Genomic DNA, 15,990 nt, shown 5'->3' on the forward strand with positions numbered 1-15,990 from the left:
CAGTGCCTTTAAGGTTTATTGGCGCTCTGAACTTCTCCCTACGTCCGTGTACACAGCGGCGTTTTAAAAAGTCATACATTTTACTTTTTGAAACCGATACCGATAATTTACGATATTACATTTTAAAGCATTTATCGGCAGCCCGATATTATCGGACATCTCTACTTCATCGTCATCCTCACTATGGTGAAAGTTATTCCCTAAAGAGATCTTCTCTTTACACGCAATACATGCAAAAGTCAAGTGGCGTTCATGCAGCAGCACAGTCGGGTGATGATACACCATCCATCCATCCATCCATCTTATTCCGCTTATCCGAGGTGGGGGTCGCTGGGGCAGCAGCCTAAGCAGGGAAGGCAAGGCAACTTTATTTATATAGCACGTTTACAACAATTTTTAAATTAGACCAAAGTGCTTTACAGGTTAAAAAGCATTAGAGATGTCCGATAATGGCTTTTTTTTTTTGCCGATATTCCGATATTGTCCAACTCTTAATTACCGATTCCGATATTAACCGATACCGATATATACAGTCGTGGAATTAACACATTATTATGCCTAATTTTGTTGTGATGCCCCGCTGGATGCATCACAAAAAAAACCAACTCAAGTTATGGAAAAAAATGCCAACATGGCACTGCCATATTTATTATTGAAGTCACAAAGTGCATTATTTTTTTTAACATGCCTCAAAACAGCAGCTTGGAATTTGGGACAGGCTAAGGAGGTGGAGGTGGGGGGGGGTATGGGGTAGCGGGGGGTGTATATTGTAGCATCCCGGAAGAGTTAGTGCTGCAAGGGGTTCTAGGTATTTGTCCTGTTGTGTTTATGTTGTGTTACGGTGCGGATGTTCTCCCGAAATGTGTTTGTCATTCTTGTTTGGTGTGGGTTCACAGTGTGGCGCATATTTGTAACAGTGTTAAAGTTGTTTATACGTCCAACCTCAGTGTGACCTGTATGGCTGTTGACCAAGTATGCCTTGCATTCACTTGTGTGTGTGAATAGCCGTAGATATTATGTGACTGGACCGGCACGCAAAGGCAGTGCCTTTAAGGTTTATTGGCGCTCTGAACTTCTCCCTACGTCCGTGTACACAGCGGCGTTTTAAAAAGTCATACATTTTACTTTTTGAAACCGATACTGATAATTTACGATATTACATTTTAAAGCATTTATCGGCAGCCCGATATTATCGGACATCTCTACTTCATCGTCATCCTCACTATGGTGAAAGTTATTCCCTAAAGAGATCTTCTCTTTACACGCAATACATGCAAAAGTCAAGTGGCGTTCATGCAGCAGCACAGTCGGGTGATGATACACCATCCATCCATCCATCCATCTTATTCCGCTTATCCGAGGTGGGGGTCGCGGGGGCAGCAGCCTAAGCAGGGAAGGCAAGGCAACTTTATTTATATAGCACCTTTACAACAATTTTTAAATTGGACCAAAGTGCTTTACAGGTTAAAAAGCATTAGAGATGTCCGATAATGGCTTTTTTTTTGGCCGATATTCCGATATTGTCCAACTCTTAATTACCGATTCCGATATCAACCGATACCGATATATACAGTCGTGGAATTAACACATTATTATGCCTAATTTTGTTGTGATGCCCCGCTGGATGCATCACAAAATAAATCAACTCAAGTTATGGAAAAAAATGCCAACATGGCACTGCCATATTTATTATTGAAGTCACAAAGTGCATTCTTTTTTTTAACATGCCTCAAAACAGCAGCTTGGAATTTGGGACAGGCTAAGGAGGTGGAGGTGGGGGGGGGGGGTATGGGGTAGCGGGGGGTGTATATTGTAGCGTCCCGGAAGAGTTAGTGCTGCAAGGGGTTCTGGGTATTTGTCCTGTTGTGTTTATGTTGTGTTACGGTGCGGATGTTCTCCCGAAATGTGTTTGTCATTCTTGTTTGGTGTGGGTTCACAGTGTGGCGCATATTTGTAACAGTGTTAAAGTTGTTTATACGGCCACTCTCAGTGTGACCTGTATGGCTGTTGACCAAGTATGCCTTGCATTCACTTGTGTGTGTGAATAGCCGTAGATATTATGTGACTGGACCGGCACGCAAAGGCAGTGCCTTTAAGGTTTATTGGCGCTCTGAACTTCTCCCTACGTCCGTGTACACAGCGGCATTTTAAAAAGTCATACATTTTACTTTTTGAAACCGATACCGATAATTTACGATATTACATTTTAAAGCATTTATCGGCAGCCCGATATTATCGGACATCTCTACTTCATCGTCATCCTCACTATGGTGAAAGTTATTCCCTAAAGAGATCTTCTCTTTACACGCAATACATGCAAAAGTCAAGCGGCGTTCATGCAGCAGCACAGTCGGGTGATGATACACCATCCATCCATCCATCCATCTTATTCCGCTTATCCGAGGTGGGGGTCGCGGGGGCAGCAGCCTAAGCAGGGAAGGAAAGGCAACTTTATTTATATAGCACGTTTACAACAATTTTTAAATTGGACCAAAGTGCTTTACAGGTTAAAAAGCATTAGAGATGTCCGATAATGATACAGCATACACCATCCATCCATCCATCAGTCCATCTTCTGCTTATCCGAGGTGGGGGTCGCGGGGGCAGCAGCCTAAGCAGGGAAGCCCAGACTTCCCTCTCCCCAGCCACTTCGTCCAGCTCCTCCCTTTTATGTGTAAATACTTGGACATTCACACAAATATACACATTTCAGGGTTCATACAGGTGCTTAAAAACCTTCAAAATGCTTGGATTTTAATGTTGTATTTTCAAGGTTTAAAAAGGTTTTTTTTGTCATAAAGAAATACAATCATGTGTGCTTACGGACTGTATCCCTGCAGACTGTATTGATTTATATTGATATATAATGTATATATTGTGTTTTTTATGTTGATTTAATTTAAAAAAAAATATATATATATATATATATATATATATTTTTTAATTTCTTGTGCGGCCGCGGCCCGGTACCAATCTGTCCACGGACCGGTGGTTGGGGACCACTGCTCTAGCGGGTGACTTTTCAAATGATGCTACAAATTAGTAGTGCTGCTACTTTTTTTAGCAACGTTTATCCGCATACTTGTCATATTACAGTTGTCTGTTCAACATCTTCCCGCTTGAAGCCAAACCACCGCCAGACGATGGACCCCGTGCTGTTTTTCTTGGGAATTAATTCTTCTTCCTCCATTTGTTAACAGATTCACATCTTTCTTTCTCTCGTATTACCACTCGCACCGCTCCGCTTGCACCACCATGCCACAGCTAAATTTACCATGCCGCTACCTCTCTGCTCGGCGAGGGCGTCTGACGTTGCACGCGCGACAGTATGTGTGACGTATGTAAGAAGGTGCGCTTGTTTTATCTCTCTGTGAGAAGGACAGACTAGAAAGAGTGATAAAAGCCTGTAGTGTAATGCCCTCAGCTAAAAAAGTATACTCACGATATAGGCATTTTCTATATCGCACAGAGACAAACCCGCGATATATCGAGTGTATTCCATATATCGCCCAGCCTTATTATATATATATATATATATATATATATATATATATATATATATATATATATATATATATATATATATATATATATATATATATATATATATATATATATATATATATATATATATATATATATATATATGTATATATGTGTGTGTGTGTATATATATATATATGTATATATGTATATGTGTATATATATGTATATATATGTATGTATATATATATGTATATATGTATATGTGTATATATATGTATATATATGTGTGTATATATATATATGTATATATATATATATATATGTATATATATATGTATATATGTATATGTGTATATATATGTATATATATGTATGTATATATGTATATGTGTATAATATATGTATATATATGTGTGTATATATATATATGTATATATATACATATATATATAATATGTATATCTATATATGTATATATATATATGTATATATATACATATATATATACATACACATATACATACAGTATATATACACATATATATATATATATATATATATATATATATATATATATATATATATATATATATATATATATATATATATATATATATACATATATATATATATATATATATATATATATATATATATATATATATATATATATATAATATATATATATATATATATATATATATATATATATATATATGTCTTAATTAGATTATCCAAAAAATAGTGCTCGATACCGTGGTAGAGCGTAATATGTATGTGTGGGAAAAAAATCACAAGACTATTTCATCTCTACAGGCTTGTTTCATGAGGGGTTTCCTCAATCCTCAGGAGAAATCTCCTGAGGATTGAGGAAACCCCTCATGAAACAGTATATATATACACGCACAATTTTTTTTAGCTCAAAGCGGCCCCCAAGTCAAAAGGTTTGGACACCCTTTTTTAAAGTTTTATAATCATTAAACCAGAACTTCTTAAATAGTGGGGCGGGCATGATAAAAGAGGCTTTGCTACACATCTTCAGAAAAAATCTCCACCAGTCAGCAACAGTTGTAGGGGGCTGAACTTGTCATCATTTACTTTTTCTTTGGCGAATATGCTAACCGAGTGTAGCTGATTAAAAAAGTGCTTTTCAATATTGTGTTTTTTGTTTATTTGTGTTGGAACATTCTCAAAGTCTTGTTTTTTTTTTTTTTGTTCGGTTGTTGCAAGGGGGACTTTTGTTAGCGACGCACACTGAAGGTGGCGCGTGTCTGTCGGCAGAACGTGACTGCTGGTGAAGCAGGGCGGAGAGTGGAACTGCTACTTTTTTCATAGAAATTAAAGGTGCATATCCTTAACCGGAGTGTCGAGGAGTTGTTCGTGGGAGAAACCATTCGATTGTCTGCTACATAAAATTGGTGCCGTGACCCGGAGGAGAGTGAGGTTTAGGGGACGTGAGTGTTAGCCGGTTTGGTCGGGCCATGTGTACGTTGGTAAACATCACTCCCTGACAACTTTAAGAGCAGGGCTGGCTACCAGGTTGATGGCGCTGGCTTTTAGCTCGGTAGCAGAACGGCCCCAGGCCTATGGACACTACATCAACACACCCAAGACAATGGGAAGATACACACACACACCCCCTCCCCCACCCCACGCCTTCACCACCGCTTGATTCCCCTTCGGGGTGATGGACGGCTGGCTGCGCTTTATAGCAGCAGTCGACCTCCAGGGCCCCAACGGGTTAGACTAGCATGATGTTGCAAGCACACTAATGTGGGACCTCTTACACTTAGTAAACACCAACAGGAAGTGGATCATGCACCAAAAGTATTATTTTCTACCTTTTTAAACCCACAAAAATTTTGTTTGTTTTTTGTCCAGTGTTTGTGCGAGGAATCCGGTTTTCGTGAGGAACAAAATAGCCGCCCTCTACCGGCTTTAAGAATGGCGGCCGTGGTCAACTACTCGCCGCCCTGGTGGGTCAACCTACTCCACCGCTTGCCTCATTTCAACCTGGACTTCCAGATGGTCAGCAGCGACTTCCGGCCCGAAGACCCCGAGTATCAGAAGGTGAGACCTTTGTCTTCGTCTCCATCTTGTAGCGTCACCTCGTCATCTGTGTGATTTCATAGTGGAGCAGCCATGCGGTGACACAGGCTGACTTGTGGTTTCCCCTCCGGGCATGAATCAATGTGTGTGTGTGTGTGTGTGTGTCCTTGATGCGCTGCTTCATTGTTATTGATGTATGAGTGCAGTCATCTTTTGTGTTTCATTGATCGCTTGGTGTCCAGCCGCTAAGGTTGTGTTATGAATCTGACAAGTAAATACAGCCCTCATATTTCAGCAGTCGTCTTTTCACGGGACATTACTATAGAAAATCAACTTACTTAAGAGTAGTCACTGTACAGCTTGCGTAGCAGTATAGATGTCGTGTGCACTGACAATGAGTAACTCCAGTTAGTACACCTCAGTGTCAATATTCTCTTCGATGAACAGCAGCACTCGTGCAGCCCCCGGACCGCAACACTACCACTACCTCACGTACGTCGCAAAAAAACGATGCACAATCATGGCGCTGCTCGATTGTGTTGCCAGATATAGTTAGACATTAATGGTTGTGTGTTACCAGCTTTACACTGACTACTCTTAAGTACATCCAACTCCCTGTGACAAGGTGCTCTGTGCGCTTCCTAAAATGTGAAGTATGACATCAACACAGTCCCAACAAGTATGCCACACGCGCAGAGAAATAGAGAAACACAACACTAGCGCAAATTAGAGTCGGGTCGGGTCCATGCTAGAGTCGGGGAGGGTCCAAGCTAGAGTCGGGGCGGGTCCAAACTAGAGTCCGCACGGGTTCAAACTAGAGTCGGGAATTGTCTTAACTAGAGCCTGGGCTTGTCCAAAGTAGAGTCGGAGCGGGTCCAAACTAGAGTCGGAGTGGTTCCAAACTAGAGTCGGAGCGGTTCCAAACTTGAGTCGGGCAGGCCCAAACTGGAGTCAGGGCTTGTCCAAACTTGAGTCGGAGCGGGTCCAAACTAGAGTCGGGGAAGGTCCAAACTAAAGTCAGGGTGGGCCCAAACTTAGAGTCGGGGCGGGCCCAAAATTAGAGTCGGGGCGGGTCCAAATTAAGAGTCGGGGCGGGTTCAAACTTAGAGTCGGGGCGGGTCCAAACTAGGAATTGAAGTAGGCGCAGACTAGAGTCAGTGGGGGCAGGTGCAAACTAGAGTCGGGGCGGGCCCAAACTAGAGTCAGGGCGCGTCCAAACTAGAGTTAGGGCGGGTCCAAACTAGAGTCAGGGCGGGTCCAAACTAAGAGTCAGGGCGGGTCCAAACTAAGAGTCGGGGCGGGTCCAAACTAGGAATTGAAGTAGGCGCAGACTAGAGTCAGTGGGGGCAGGCGCAAACTAGAGTCGGGGCGGGTCCAAACTAGAGTCAGGGCGGGTCCAAACTAGAGTTAGGGCGGGTCCAAACTAGAGTCAGGGCGGGTCCAAACTAAGAGTCGGGGCGGGTCCAAACTAGGAATTGAAGTAGGCGCAGACTAGAGTCAGTGGGGGCAGGCGCAAACTAGAGTCGGGGCGGGTCCAAACTAGAGTCAGGGCGGGTCCAAACTAAGAGTCAGGGCGGGTCCAAACTAAGAGTCGGGGCGGGTCCAAACTAGGAATTGAAGTAGGCGCAGACTAGAGTCAGTGGGGGAAGGTGCAAACTAGAGTCGGGGCGGGCCCAAACTAGAGTCAGGGCGCGTCCAAACTAGAGTTAGGGCGGGTCCAAACTAGAGTCAGGGCGGGTCCAAACTAAGAGTCAGGGCGGGTCCAAACTAAGAGTCGGGGCGGGTCCAAACTAGGAATTGAAGTAGGCGCAGACTAGAGTCAGTGGGGGAAGGTGCAAACTAGAGTCGGGGCGGGCCCAAACTAGAGTCAGGGCGCGTCCAAACTAGAGTTAGGGCGGGTCCAAACTAGAGTCAGGGCGGGTCCAAACTAAGAGTCAGGGCGGGTCCAAACTAAGAGTCGGGGCGGGTCCAAACTAGGAATTGAAGTAGGCGCAGACTAGAGTCAGTGGGGGCAGGCGCAAACTAGAGTCGGGGCGGGTCCAAACTAGAGTCAGGGCGGGTCCAAACTAGAGTTAGGGCGGGTCCAAACTAGAGTCAGGGCGGGTCCAAACTAAGAGTCGGGGCGGGTCCAAACTAGGAATTGAAGTAGGCGCAGACTAGAGTCAGTGGGGGCAGGCGCAAACTAGAGTCGGGGCGGGTCCAAACTAGAGTCAGGGCGGGTCCAAACTAAGAGTCAGGGCGGGTCCAAACTAAGAGTCGGGGCGGGTCCAAACTAGGAATTGAAGTAGGCGCAGACTAGAGTCAGTGGGGGCAGGCGCAAACTAGAGTCGGGGCGGGTCCAAACTAGAGTCAGGGCGGGTCCAAACTAAGAGTCAGGGCGGGTCCAAACTAAGAGTCGGGGCGGGTCCAAACTAGGAATTGAAGTAGGCGCAGACTAGAGTCAGTGGGGGCAGGCGCAAACTAGAGTCGGGGCGGGTCCAAACTAGGAATTGAAGTAGGCGCAGACTAGAGTCAGTGGGGGCAAGCGCAAACTAGAGTCGGGGCGGGTCCAAACTAGAGTCAGGGCGGGTCCAAACTAAGAGTCAGGGCGGGTCCAAACTAAGAGTCGGGGCGGGTCCAAACTAGGAATTGAAGTAGGCGCAAACTAGAGTCAGTGGGGGCAGGCGCAAACTAGAGTCGGGGCGGGTCCAAACTAGAGTTAGGGCGGGTCCAAACTAAGAGTCAGGGCGGGTCCAAACTAAGAGTCGGGGCGGGTCCAAACTAGGAATTGAAGTAGGCGCAGACTAGAGTCAGTGGGGGCCGGCGCAAACTAGAGTCAGGGCGGGTCCAAACTAGAGTTAGGGCGGGTCCAAACTAGAGTCAGGGCGGGTCCAAACTAAGAGTCAGGGCGGGTCCAAACTAAGAGTCGGGGCGGGTCCAAACTTAGAGTCAGGGCGGGTCCAAACTTAGAGTCGGGGCGGGCCTAAACTGGAGTCAGGGCGGGTCCAAACTACAAATGGAAGCAGGAGCAGACTAGAGTCAGTGGGAGCAGACGCAATCTAGAGTCGGGGCGGGCCCAAACTAGGAATTGAAGCAGGCGCAGACTAGAGTCAGTGGGGGCAGGTGCAAACTAGAGTCGGGGCGGGCCCAAACTAGAGTCAGGGCGCGTCCAAACTAGAGTTAGGGCGGGTCCAAACTAGAGTCAGGGCGGGTCCAAACTAAGAGTCAGGGAGGGTCCAAACTAAGAGTCGGGGCGGGTCCAAACTAGGAATTGAAGTAGGCGCAGACTAGAGTCAGTGGGGGCAGGCGCAAACTAGAGTCGGGGCGGGTCCAAACTAGAGTCAGGGCGGGTCCAAACTAGAGTCAGGGCGGGTCCAAACTAGAGTCAGGGCGGGTCCAAACTAAGAGTCGGGGCGGGTCCAAACTAGGAATTGAAGTAGGCGCAGACTAGAGTCAGTGGGGGCAGGCGCAAACTAGAGTCGGGGCGGGTCCAAACTAGAGTCAGGGCGGGTCCAAACTAAGAGTCAGGGCGGGTCCAAACTAAGAGTCAGGGCGGGTCCAAACTAAGAGTCAGGGCGGGTCCAAACTAAGAGTCGGGGCGGGTCCAAACTTAGAGTCAGGGCGGGTCCAAACTTAGAGTCGGGGCGGGCCTAAACTGGAGTCAGGGCGGGTCCAAACTACAAATGGAAGCAGGAGCAGACTAGAGTCAGTGGGAGCAGACGCAATCTAGAGTCGGGGCGGGCCCAATCTAGAGTCGGGGCGCGTCCAAACTAGGAATTGAAGCAGGCGCAGACTAGAGTCAGCGGCGGCGAGTGCATTCAAAGTCGGTGCAGGCGGACGCAAACCTGAATCGGTGTGGGCGGTGGCAGACTACAGTTGACATGGGCCGGTGCAAACCAGAGTCGGGGCTGACAGGTGCAATCTAGAGTTGGCGAGGGCGGGCACAAGCTAGTGTCGGCGTGGGCACAAACTAGTTCCGGCGCTTAAAGACTGTTTTTTAATGCGTGCGGATTTTGGCACTTTTTTGAGGCCAGAGTGAGGCCGGTACCTTGATGAGGTCCTACACTCCATGTTCCTTCCTCACACTGTCTCCTCTGCCCTGTACACACAACTGCAATACAACACAAGCAGGGACAACAAACATTTGAGCAGAACACATAAAATCATCAAGTAAAACTATACACAGATGTGCGTGCGTGTGTGTGTGTGTGTGTGTGTGTGTGTGTGTGTGTGCATGAAAGCCTCGGAGACAGACATGGCGAGCCAATCTAAAGACGACTGTGTGTGAAAAAAGTGAAAGAAAGAAAGAGAAGGTTCTTTTCACCACACTCCCCCTTCCTCCTCCTTGTGATTCTCACCCATTTTCCTCCCCCGTCTGGCCAGGATGAATGATTGTGCCCTGATTAACACCCCTGCACTGGTCGTCCTCACACACACACACACACGTACACACACACACACACACACGTACACACACACATGGAAAAGCCCTGAGGGAGGTTGCTGACCTCACCGCGACACACTGAGTGCTAAATAGGCACTGACACAGAAATGCTACACAACATACAACAAACACACTACAACATGGAAACATACACGGTTTATATGCAGGGTACTTAAAATTCCACTGCACACACACACACACACACACACACACACACACACACACACTGGGCCTCAGTGAAAGAGTGAATGGCTGACAGGAAGTCGCTGTTTAGCCAAAGAAGAAGAACCTCTCCATTACTCATCAGCCTCCTCCACTAACCAGACTTTTTTATCCTCCTCCTCCTCTTTTCCTCCATTATCATCTTTCTCTTTTTTGTGCGTTGTTGTCCGTGGCTGTGGGCGCCTTCCCACGCTCTCCTCTTGAACATGCGTGTGCTGGCACGGCACCTGAAGTCACCTGGTTCGACAAGTCCGTCATGTAGGGATGGGCGCTGTTCACATTTAAACCGATACAATACCAAATTTCCGTTCCTTTTCTGTGTGTTAGCAAATATTCATGTTTTTTTTCAATAATAGAATGTCATTTTTATTGCCACATTTAAAAATGAGATGATTATGATAACTGCTGTCCAGTTATGCTTTGTTTCATTATCACATTTCTGAGTCTCAGTTTCAAGTATGCAAATACAGTTTCAAGTCCAAGTCATTAGACGGCAGTAGTTTATGGTGTGTTGGCTAGTCAGTTTTACTATTTTTTGTTGCACCCTAAAAAGTGTTAATACTGTATGTACTGTATGTACTTATTACGCACCCGTTGTGTCATTGTAACATTCTTAGTTAGAGATGTTCAATAATATCGGCAGTATAAATATATATAAATGCTTTAAAATGTAATATAGGAAATTATCGGTATTGGTTTCAAAAAGTAAAATTCATGACTTTTTAAAACGTTGCTGTACAGTGTGGTACACGGACGTAAGGAGAAGTACAAAGCGCCAATAAAACTTAAAGGCACTGCCTTTGCGTGCCGGACCAGTCACATAGTATCTACGGCTTCTTTTCACACACACAAGTGAATGCAACGCATACTTGGTCAACAGCCATACAGGTCACACTGAGAGTGGACGTATAAACAACTTTAACACTGTTACAAATATGCGCCACACTGTGAACCCACACCAAACAAGAATGACAAACACATTTCGGGAGAAAATCCGCACCGTAACACAACAAATACCCAGAACCCCTTGCAGCACTAACTCTTCCGGGACGCTACAATATACACCCCCCGCTACACCCTACCCAAACCCCGCCCACCTCAACCTCCTCATGCTCTCTCAGGGAGAGCATGTCCCAAATTCCAAGCTGCTGTTTTGAGGCATGTTAAAAAAAATAATGCACTTTGTGACTTCAATAATAAATATGGCAGTGCCATGTTGGCATTTTTTTCCATAACTTGAGTTGATTTATTTTGGAAAACCTTGTTACATTGTTTAATGCATCCAGCGGGGCATCACAACAAAATCACGCATTACAATGTGTTAATTCCACGACTGTATATATCGGTATCGGTTGATATCGGAACCGGTAATTAAGAGTTGGACAATATCGGGATATCGGCAAAAAAGCCATAATCGGACATCTCTAATTGTATGTACTTATTACGCACCAGTTGTTTCATTGTAACGTGCATCTTAGTTGTAGTTTTCATTAACACATTTGGAGGTGTTGAAATCGCCATGTAAAATAGCTAATGCTAATCAGTAGCATGTCAATAGCAAAGCCAAAGTATATTAGCATCAAAAATTGGAGCATTTGTTGTCCCAGCTAAGAGAAATGTTTTGAAGGTGGACGGGTCAAAAATGGTTGAAAAATATGGATTGTGAAAACTTTCCAGGAAGAGGTGAAAATAGTGCTTTGAAAAAGCGGGAATTCCTGGATGAATTTTTTGAACTTGTGCAAGGTGAGTGGAGTGTGCGGATGGTGGAACGGTTCCGATGGGGTGAGAAATGTGGGAATTGTGCATGTTTGAAAATTGGCCCATTCCTTATCAATGGGCAAAATGTCCCGAAAATCTGGGTAATCTGGGATATTTTAGAAAAACTTCCCAGTTGAGCCCAACGTTTTGATACTTGAAGGGTTCAGATCGGATGAAAACTGTGCCAAGGTTTTGCGGCGTAATAATAATAAGAATCTTATATGTGTATATACTTGGACATTCACACAAATATACACATTTATTATCCAACAATTACCATTTATTAACTCACACAAATTTGTACCGTTGAGTACCGGTATCAATTCCAATGTTAACGGTACCCATCCATAGTCGACAGAAAGAAAATAATGGAATGAATTGAATCGGGAGAAGACAAAGCGCAGCGCTCCAAACTGTTGGACTTAGTGGGAACACGACTTACTGCACCCGTTATTAAATGTTTGCTTGTCCAAGCTCCAAAACACTGTTGTTTGTCATGTTAACTAACAGTCAATGTGACGCCATTTCCTGCTCCTATTTTCATGTAAACAGACTCCTGGAACACTCACACCTCGTACGTTTTGACCAGTTTGGTGCACTTCTTAGCAATTTCTTTTGTAAAAGGACACGTAAAATCTGACCCGGACTGTGCAGATTTTCAGTATTTGACCGTGCAGATTTTCAGTATTTATTGGTGAGTGTGCCGGAGTGGTACAGTTTTACTAGACACACTGCGTCCACCTTCTGTCATGTCACAAAGAAATGAACTGAATAGGAAGAAGACAGAAAGCGCCAAAAAATTGAAATGTGGCTTTTTGTGACCTGTTGTCATGACAACACGTGGTTTAAAGACGAAAAAAAAATGTGGCCAGGGGCCGGGCTATACATAAAAACATATATATATATATTAGGGCTGCAACAACTAATCAATTAAATCGATTAAAATTGATTATTAAAATAGTTGCCGATTAATTTAGTCATCGATTCGTTGGATCTATGCGCAGAGGTTTTTTTTTTGTTTTTTTTTTTAATAAAAAAAAAAAAATATTATTTTAATTTTTTTAATTTTTTTTATAAACCTTTGTTTATAAACTGCAACATGTACAAACAGCTGAGAAACAATAATCAAAATAAGTATGGTGCCAGTATGCTTTTTTTTTTCTAATAAAATACTGGATAGGATAGAAATGTAGTTTGTCTCTTTTAGCCGATTATTAATCGATTAATCGAAGTAATAATCGACAGATTAATCGATTATCAAATTAATCGTTAGTTGCAGTCCTAATATATATACACCATATTGCTAAAAGTATTTGGCCACCCATCCAAAGGATCAGAATCAGGTGTCCTAATCACTTGCCTAGGCCACAAGCAAGCAAGGTCCATAAAGACATGGATGACAGAGTCTGGTGTGGATGAACTTGACTGGCCTGCACAGAGTCCTGACCCGATAGAACACCTCTGGGATGAATTAGAACGGAGACTGAAAGCCAGGCCTTCTCGACCAACATCAGCGTGTGACCTCACCAATGCGCTTTTGGAAGAATGAAGGAAAATTCCTATAAACACACTCTGCAACCTTGTGGACAGCCTTCCCAGAAGAGTTGAAGCTGTAATAGCTGCAAAAGGTGGACCCACATCATATTGAACCCTATGGGTCAGGAATGGGATGGCACTTGAAGTTCATATGTGAGTCAAGGCAGGTGGCCAATACTTTTGGCAATAAAGTGTATATACATACATATACATATATAAATATATATGTATATACATACATATATATATATATGTATATGTATGTATATGATCTGTCTCATTGCAGATTAGACAAACTGCCTTTTACTTACACTGAACAAAAAAAGTCATATGTCCACTGATGTTTAAAAACTCTACACTTGGAGTCTATTTTACATTTCCCCAACAATTTTGCAATCTTTTTCCCTGGTGCACTAATTCACTGCGGCGAGAGCGTGATGACGTCACGTTATAGATGGAAAAATGCATTTTTAGACTAGATTTGCCTGAGCGGCTAGGAGACCCCGAGAGTAACAAGCGGTACAAAATGGATTGATGGATGGGCTAGAAAGGACAGATTCAAAAAATTATAATTAAAAAAAAAAAAAAAAATGTTAGTGTGGGGACCCCTGGTTTAAACAATGCCTAGTGGTCTTCGAACTAGCACACTGACCAGCCAGCATACTTGCTCATGGGATAACTTTGACTCTCAGCCCTTTTCTCTCCCCTAAAAAGCTGAAATTGGAGATTCTGTTCTGAGGTTCTACCGGGCCTGAGAATAGCACTGGTGGTAGTGTGTGTGTGTGTGCGTGCGCGTGTGTGTGTGTGTGAGTACGATGCTGGAAGTGCAGAGTCAGCGAGCAGTAACACAGCTGCAGAACATTACATAGGAGTCACATGATCTGTAATTACACACACACACTGCGGCTTAAAGCGGCTCTTAAATTGGCATCCAACGCAGCACGGAAAAAAAAAATCGCTTGTGTCGTGTTTGTGTCAATAAAGAGAGAGAGAGAGAGAAGCATTCGGGTGGCACTCTGACCGGGTCGCTGGGGTCAAACGTGAGGGGGATGAACTGGAGGTCCTTGAACGCCTCGGGAAAGAGGCTGGCAGGCTGGTTGTTTGCAAGGACAACACAATACGTTGGCAGGGAGAGTGCAAGGACGAGTCAGTGCAGTGGAAGTGATTGATCCTGTCAGCACACACACACACACACACACACACACACACACACACACACACACACACACGCACACACACACACACACACACACACACACACACACACACACACACACACACACACACACACACACACACACACACACACACACACACACACACACACACACACACACGCTCACTTTTAAAAGGACAGATTGAAAGTAGATCATGATGCTGGGCTGTTTGGCCCCTCCCCCACTCTACAAGCCAATCTGGAAGTAGCCTCAACGCACACACACACACATACACACACGTACACACTCATACACGTACACGCTCTCAGTCGACGTGCTTATTACAAGCTAATTGGCCCGCGCTTAATCTCCCTTGATGTGGCTGGACACTTTAATCTCACGGCCGTCATACGTCCAGGGAGGAGAGTCAGGTGGACGCGACAGGCAAGGGTTTGGTTTTTAATGAAGAAGCTACAGCCCGCGGGCCAGATACTGCCCGCCAGCGTCCAAAATCCGGCCCGCGGGTAGTCCCGAGTAAAAAATGTGTTTACATTTTTTTTTTTAAATGATAATTCGTTTCTAGCTCATCCATCAATCTATTTTCTACCGCTTGTTACTCTCGGGGTCTCCTAGCCGCTCAGGCAAACCCAATGCGGCCCCCGGGTTAAAAAGTTTGGGGGACCCCTGACCTAACGTAAATGTTTTTGATTCGCTAAAGGGGGGGAGGAAATTGGAAGCTATCCCATCCATCCATCCATTTTCTACCCCTTGTCCCTCTCGAGGCTGCCTACATTGGCCACCATGCAGCCTACATGGGCCGTAATTTGGGCCTCCATGGGGCCTACATGGGCCACCGTGGGACCTACATGGGCAACGGTGAGATCTACATTGGCCTCCATGCAGCCTATATGGGCCGTCATATGGGCCTACATGGGCCACCGTGGGGCTTACATGAGCCACCTTGGTACCTATATGGCCCACCATGCGGCCTACATGGGCCACCGTGGGGCTTTTATGGCCACCGTGGGGCTTTTATGGGCCACCGTGGGGTTTACGTGGGCCACCGTGAGACCTACACTGGCCTCCATATGGGCCACCATGCGGCTTACATAGGCCGCCTACATTGGCCACCATGCAGCCTACACGGGCCGTCATATGGGCCTACATGGACCACCGTGGGGCTTACATGGGCCACCGTGGGGCCTACATGGGCCTTACATGGGCCACTGTGGGGCTTACATGGGCCACCGTGAGACCTACATTGCCTTACATGGGCCGCTTACATTGGCCACCATGCAGCCTACATGGGCCGTCATATGGGCCACCGTAGGGCTTACATGGGCCACCGTACGACCTATG

The 15,990-nt window shown here is 45.1% G+C and overlaps 1 protein-coding gene across 2 annotated transcripts in view; it reads left to right on the forward strand.

Moving 5' to 3' along the window:
- The window catches only part of ttyh3b (tweety family member 3b), a 68,103-nt gene that overhangs the window by 1,569 nt on the left and 50,544 nt on the right, over nucleotides 1–15,990 (forward strand). For both annotated transcript variants that reach the window (XM_062026572.1, XM_062026571.1), the window contains exon 2: nucleotides 5,368–5,556. In XM_062026572.1, the coding sequence (XP_061882556.1) occupies nucleotides 5,431–5,556 (126 nt within the window). In that variant the 5' untranslated portion in view covers nucleotides 5,368–5,430. The remainder of the gene's footprint in view (nucleotides 1–5,367; nucleotides 5,557–15,990) is intronic.

The sequence above is a fragment of the Entelurus aequoreus genome, linkage group LG18 (assembly GCF_033978785.1).
Source record: "Entelurus aequoreus isolate RoL-2023_Sb linkage group LG18, RoL_Eaeq_v1.1, whole genome shotgun sequence".
NCBI lineage: Eukaryota > Metazoa > Chordata > Actinopteri > Syngnathiformes > Syngnathidae > Entelurus > Entelurus aequoreus.